This window comes from Enhydra lutris, unplaced genomic scaffold (genome assembly GCF_002288905.1).
Source record: "Enhydra lutris kenyoni isolate GAN:26980312 unplaced genomic scaffold, ASM228890v2 scaffoldscaffold7, whole genome shotgun sequence".
Taxonomy (NCBI): domain Eukaryota; kingdom Metazoa; phylum Chordata; class Mammalia; order Carnivora; family Mustelidae; genus Enhydra; species Enhydra lutris.
The window spans coordinates 8225547-8232634 of NW_019154091.1; the positions used below are offsets into that span (position 1 = coordinate 8225547).

The window sequence follows — 7088 nt, forward strand, 5'->3', positions numbered from 1 at the left end:
AGCTGAGGGCAAAGGATTTGGGAAGGGTCTAGCCCTCCCAGCAAAGATGCTTCCCCGAGCGTGGGGAGAGTTTCGTAGGATGGGTTGTGCTGGGAGAGGAGAGTCGCCACCGGCCCAGCAGCCCCTCAGCCTCCCTGCTTATCCAGACTGAGCTGCCCTTCTTTCCTCACCAGACTTGCTCCACCTGTTAGCATGGGTAAGGTGGGTACGGGGCGGGGGGGCCTGTGAACCCCCTGCCATTGTATACGGACGTTTGTGTTTGTACAGTAAATCTCTTTTTCCTGAAGAAAGGGTCCATACTACTCATCAGGTTTTCAAAGGGGTCTGTAATAGAAAAGTTTAAAAAGCTGTTTTGTAGGGATAGAGATCATGCAAAAGAGACTTCATAGGAAATATGCAAAGACAAAGCTGAGGGCAGTGGGGCGCCTGGGTGGTTCAGTGGGTTAAGCCTCTGCTTTCTGCTCAGGTCATGATCTCAGGGTCCTGGGATCGAGCCCCACATCGGGCTCTCTGCTCAGTGGGGAGCCTGCTTCCCCCCCACCCCAGCCCTCCTCTCTGGCTACTTGTGATCTCTATCAAAAAAATTTTAAAAATCTTAAAAAAAAAAAAAAAAAGCTGAGGGCAATCAGTGAGGAAACAGTTAAGGGACTGTGGTTTAACATGGAGAGTGGAATAAATTTAAGATCTATAAGGTATAAGGAAGAACCTGAAAGACTCTAGAAAGGGTTAGAAAGTTAGTGTTCATATATGCTAAAACGTCTGAGGAGAGTAATTCTCATCTAATTCTCTGTGTATCTCACCAATTAGCTATCCCTTTGCTCCCAGCAGAACGTCCTTATCCAGAATAAGTTTGCACAAAATTTATTGTAGTGTGCATTTGTTTTTCTTTTTATCTGACTTATTTCTATATTATAAAATATTTAGGGTTTTAATCCAGCTAAGAATTTCTCTCCAGCTCCTTTCTTCCAAGGAATCCTGTTGAAATGATACATCGTACTTCTTTATTTTGCTCTTAGGCGCCTCTTCCATTGGGGCACATAAAGCGAATGCAAGAGGTGTACAACTTGAATGCCATTAACAATTCTGAAATACGATTCAGGTACATCATTTTAACTTGTCTCTGTGGAAGAAAGTAGAAACTAGTTTAAAAGGTGGAGAAAGGGAAAGCAGTCTGAGACATACATGAGTTTGAAGAGATCCTTGTGAAATTTACTGCACTTGTATAAATAATGATAGTGGTCTTTGAGGAATAGTTGCGCTATCTGTAAGATGATAGTATTAATTTTTTTATTAGAATTTGTTGTAAGCTTCTCTTGCCTTATCAAAAAAAAAAAAGAATTAGGAATCCCTAATTCTTAAATTAAATAGGTAATGGGCATTCTTCCACAACTAGCCAAGTGAACTCTGATATGGGAATAGTTAGAAATCTCTAATTTTGTTATGTGGTTAATCTTTCTTAATTCTAATTTGTAGTGTGAGTCTTAAACCTAAGTTTAATTTCTTCAGAAACTGGATATATAGATAAGGTACATGAGCACCGACAGAATCTAAACCTTTTTAAAAACATATGGTCTCTTGCAAGAACAAACTCCTTTTCACTTCTCCAGTTACTGAATTATATATACGAGGACTTGAGATTCTCAGAATAAAGACATAATGTAAAGTGGTGTAAGCATAACTAGAATGGGATTATTCATCATTACAAAAGTAATCTTCAGATATGCCTGTATATCCTGCCCCTTCCTCCTCGTTTCCTACCCCACGCCCCCCCAAAATCCTCTCTCCAGATGGTTACGGCTCTGCATTCAATCGAAATGGGAGGAAGCAATTCCTTTGGCTCTCAAAATGGCGACTGAGCAAGGGCGAATGAAGTTTACACGGCCTCTATTCAAGTAAGAACCAGCTCAGACTGTGCTTTGAATTTAGATCAGGAACTGGGGGGATGACTGCATGGGGTGGCTCAGTGGGCTAAGCTTCTGTCTCTTGATTTCGGCTCAGGTCATGATCTCAGGGCCGTTAGATCCAGCCCCACAGCGGGCTCTGCGCTCAGCTCGGAGTCTGCTTAGGATTCTCTCTTTCTCCCTCCCCCCTTACGAAAAAAGGAATGGGGAAGAACAATCTTATATGCTTTTCCTGTTGCTAAAATGCTTTGTAAAACACCATCTAAAAATAATATTTTTAAATCTATTAAAGATTATAGCTATAATTTTGGAATAGGAATGAACAGTTCTAAATATTTAAAATTTGAAGTAATTTCATTAGCTTTTTTAGAAACATCACCTACGGATTACCTATTATGGGCCAAATGGGTTTAGACACTGGTGAAAAAGAAAGAAATAGAAAACAATCTTAGGTCCCCAGAAAGATCTTTAAAAGTAAGTAAGAGATAATTGGTGGGTAGGCACAGACACAAAAGAGTCTGAAGTTATTTAAATGTTATAAGAAATGAGCCTTTGGTAAGGCCAAACCTTTTTGATTCAAATGCTGCAATGAGTTGGAAGAGTAAGTTGCTTGATGTATAAGGAAGCAATGCTTTGGTAGATGGGAAACAAGTTGTATCTTGGCTACAAGACAGAATTTAAGAATATCTTGGTGAAGTTATTTTGACTATGGATTTAGCAGGAATTCTGAGAAATACAGAACCATGATATATATAGTTATGATTAATCTTTTCATTTACTTCACAAGTATAATAAAGTTATACTTGACAAATAAAACACTACTTGCCAAAATCAGTCATTATCCATCTTTCTTTCCCTGCCAGGGACCTTGCTGCCTTTGACAAAAGCCATCATCAGGCTGTGCGTACCTACCAAGAGCACAAAGCAAGTATGCACCCCGTGACCGCCATGCTGGTGGGGAAAGACTTAAAAGTGGATTAAGGACCTACCAACTGCTGATTTCAGATAGTTCTCTTTTTTAAACCTAATTCACGAAGAAATATACAAGTTCAGCTCATATGTAACTAAAAATGTTGTTTTTGTTCTGGCTTTTTATTGTTTTGTCAGTGATTTTCATAAATAAAGCTGAGCTACCTTCCCCCCCACACCCCCACCGAGGCCATGTTCTTTGTAAAGTGCATTTTAGCAAAGTTTAACCTTTTAATTTATAAATGTAGAATTTTTCATTACTTACATATTTATTTTTCCCAGCATGATCACAAGAGTGTCAGCATAGTATTTACCTGGTATTTTAAGTTCTTTAAGTTCTTTAATTTTAAGTTCTTTTAATTATTTAAGTTCTTTAATTTTAAGTATTTTAAGTTCTGCCACATGCCAAAAATTCAACATGACAAGAGTTTTGCTTTTTTTTTAAAAGTTTCAATATTCAAATTATTTAGAATTTACATACACTGACCCTGAAACTCATCTTCTAGTATTATTATTTTTTAAAGATTTTATTTATTTATTTGACAGACAGATCACAAATAGGTGGAGAGGCAGGCAGAGAGAGAGAGAAGGAAGCAGGCTCCCCACTGAGCAGACAGCCTGATGTGGGACTTGATCCTGCGAGCCCGGGATCATGACCCGAGCCGAAGGCAGAGGCTTTAACCCACTGAGCCACCCAGGAGCCCTGAGAGGTTTGCTTTTTAAACAAGATGAGCACTCAGTTGGATTTGCTCACCCAGGTACTCAGTGGGCATGGCCTAAGTGCACTTTCTAAAATGTATAAACTCGGGGCAACTGGGTGGCTCAGATGGTTGAGTCTGCCTTGGGCTCAGGTCATGATCCCAGCATCCTGGGATGGAGCCCCACATCAGGCTCCTGGCTCAGCAGGGAGTCTGCTTCTCCCTCTCCCTCTCCCCCTGCTCATGCTCTCTCTCTATCACTCTGTCTAAAATAAATAAAATAAATAAAATCCTTTAAAATGCATAAACTCTCTGGGGAACATTGTGCTCCCCCTCCCCCCCAGATCCACCTGTGTCCCCACTGGACTTGTCCTGCCCTCCTGTCCGTCAGGGTCAGATGGTGACTCCGAACCCCAGGACTTCCCATCAGTCCCTCTGATACTCTCCTGTCTAACCTGATTCATCTCCTTAATGGGCACCAAACATCCTTCACCCATGTAGTGCGTACAGCACACAGAAGGCAATAAATAAATAAAGTGGGGCAGGTCTCAAAGACACAGATTCCTGTCCGTCCCTGTAATGCTGAGCTACTCCTATGCTCACTGTCCCTAGCCGTTCTCTCCTGGACGCATCCACACCTCAGTGGTTCTGTTTCTCAACGCTCTGTTCTCACTTGTCTTCCATGGCAAGAAGACCACAGGCGAGAGTTCAGCTCACATCCCTGGTATATAACCAAGTTCTACGTGATTAGACTTCAGCCAATCCACAGACTCAGATGATGCTTTTGAAGGCTTCCCTGGCCCCAAAAGCTTTTCCCGTGCTCTGGGCTAATGTCACGTTCCTGTGATCACTGATAAATGAGCCAGGAAGTGAACCGGGGCCAGGGCCCCTGCAAGGGCAGTGAAGGAGGCTGTGAAGAAGGTAGAGGGCACTAGAGACACACGTCAGCACAGGTTTACCCAGGGCAAGCTCAGTGGAGTCCACATTTAGACAACTTCAGCTACTAAGCATATCATGAATGTCTTTGTGCCAGGCTGGGATATACACATAATTTCTGGTTGAACAAAGAGAAGTAATATCTATATATGGCTAAAGAGCAAATACGCTAAAGCAACCCGGGGAAGGGGCACTTAATCCAACCAAAGGGTTTAGGGAGTGCGTCCTGGGGAAGAGAAGGCCTACACTGAGGCTTATGAGATAAGAAAGACCTAGCTAAGCAAAGGAAGTTGGAAGTGTGTTCCAGATGGATAAAGGGTAACAGAAGTACGGGTATAGGTATATACACAATGTCGAGGGCATGAACTTGGAATCTTCAAACACACCTCTGTGAGGTGGTAGCATCTGGAGGCTTCTTCCTTCACATGTCGGATGTCTGGCCTAAGATTATGTGAAAGCTGGGCTCAGCTGAGACTGGCCCGTGGAATGCCCAAATAGTTTGGGTTTTCTCACAGCACAGTGGATACTTCGACATCTTATTAGTCTTCTTTATGAGTGGATCCATCACCCGAGAGTAGCACCATGAAGGCAGAGAATGGTTCATTCCCTAGCACCTAGCAGAGTGCTTGGGATATAACAGGTGTTTGAGAACTAGTTGTTGGCTGAGTGAATGGAGGAGGGTAGAAAGTTGCACTTCACATCTAAGGTCCTCGGTTTTCTCAGAGAGATAAGAGCTAAGATCCTCCTCTGAAAATTAGAGGAGATGGATGTTGAGAAGCAGGGTGAATGTTCTGGAAACTTGCTGAGGGAGAGGGGCACATAAAAAGACAGTGCCGTGATGTACACCATCATATAACTTTCTGTAGCAGAACCTTCCACCAGGGTAAACAGATACCAGCTTGTTGTGATGACCCAGGGGTTGAGTTTTACTTAGTGCAGGCATAGGTTTAGAGTTATAAAAGGATTTCAAAGTGCTCAGGAAAGAGTGGCCCAGGTAAGCAACTAGGACACCAGCTTCCTAGGAAAGAAAGTGAGTTGGGAAATGGAGTGAAGAAAGGAGGAGCCAAGCAGAGGTCAGGTCCAAGGGCAAAGATGAGTGAAGGAAGGGGAGAACCGGAAGGTTAGAAGGTCATAGTCAGAAGATAGGGTATTGGAATTTAAGATCTCTTAGGTGCGTCAAATTCAAGTGGTGATAAATTCCAGAGTGTGGTCAGGATGTGGGTGACTGAAATGCAAGTTTCAAGGCGGGGTAGCTCGCTCTTTGTATGCTTCTCAGGAAGCTGTCAGGGAAAGAGATTCTGGGTGTTGGTGTTTTCTGTGAACAACCGTGTCTCTATTCCCAGCACAAGTCAGTTTTAGTGGAAACACATGTCAAGATCTTTCTGTTGCACTAATCCAATCTCTAGAAACTGGCTTATTACTAAAATGCTGCTTAGTTTCAACAGGGCCCACATTTCTTTGATTCCTTTTTCATGCTTTTCAGACTTCCTTAATCTACTGGTAATGAAGTAGATTGGGTGCAGGGAGCAGTTAACTGCTGAAGATGCTTAACTGGATTAGGGATATCCATGTACCAAGATGAAAGAACATTTAGAAGGCAATATAGGTATACAGAGCATTGGAGTGCAAATAATAGTAATCACAAACACTTCTGGAACATTCCCAAGGCACCATGTGCTGCACTAAGGGCTTTACATATACAAACTCACTTAATCCTTCCTAAAGCCCTTTGAAATAGGTGCTATCATTATCTCCAGCTTAGAGATGAAGAAACTGAGACCCCAAGAAATCAAATAACCTGCCCAGAGGTCACACAGCTAGTAAATGGCAGAGCCAGAACTGGGTCCCAAGGAGATACTGCAAATACAGCATTGAGGCAGTCTACCTCTTCCCTTTTGAAGAAGAAACAGAGGTTAATTAATAACTTCACTTGCTCCAAGCTAAGAAATAGTGGAGCTGGAGTTCTACCCAAGGCTGCGTGAGCTGTTACTTCCGAGCCATAATAGCTCGAGCGCTCATCCTGATGGTGACCTTTCCTTGTGAGAATGATCTCTGACTTTTGCAGTCTCCCTTTGTGGGGGGACAGTTTTAGAAAACCTTGGTGGTGACAGGAAGTAGTTGCTCAACACATGTTTGTGGAATAAACAAATAAATGAAGATTACCACACTCCCTGGTGTCACAGTGGACCAGAAGGTGCATTTTACAGTTGAGTAATTCCAGATAAAAACAGGAACAGGGTGTTTATAAGCTGCCCAGAGTGGAGGAGAACACAGAAGCCAGGGGAGGGAGAAATTGGGGGCCCTGAGGACAACGGCACCCAGCAGGCACTGGCACCCCCAGCATGGGAGAAGCCAGGGCTTTGTGTGAGCAGGGATACCCTGCTCAGCCTCTCCTGCCTGGAGCTCAGCTGTGAAAACTCAAAGGGACACTGGTATGGCCCTAAATAAATATTTGTCCAATGTGTGGATGAGTAAAGGCAAGAGAGGGGGCGTGTTTTGGAAGTCCATCCCTTTCCTCCCAGCCAACCACACCTCAGTAGTCACTCCCAGATAAAACTCTCCCTGCCCGGTAGCCGCCACAGGC

The 7088-nt window shown here is 43.1% G+C and overlaps 1 protein-coding gene across 2 annotated transcripts in view; it reads left to right on the top strand.

Annotated features, from left to right (window-relative positions):
- Positions 1-3048, top strand: part of LOC111142099 (leukotriene A4 hydrolase) — a 32461-nt gene extending 29413 nt beyond the window's left edge. For both annotated transcript variants that reach the window (XR_002640238.1, XM_022495053.1), the window contains exons 17-19: positions 1017-1099; positions 1788-1892; positions 2765-3048. Coding sequence is in view for 1 of the 2 variants with exons in the window: in XM_022495053.1 (XP_022350761.1) it covers positions 1017-1099; positions 1788-1892; positions 2765-2882 (306 nt within the window). In the remaining variant the exon portion in view is untranslated. The remainder of the gene's footprint in view (positions 1-1016; positions 1100-1787; positions 1893-2764) is intronic.
- The last annotated feature ends 4040 nt before the right edge of the window (positions 3049-7088 follow it).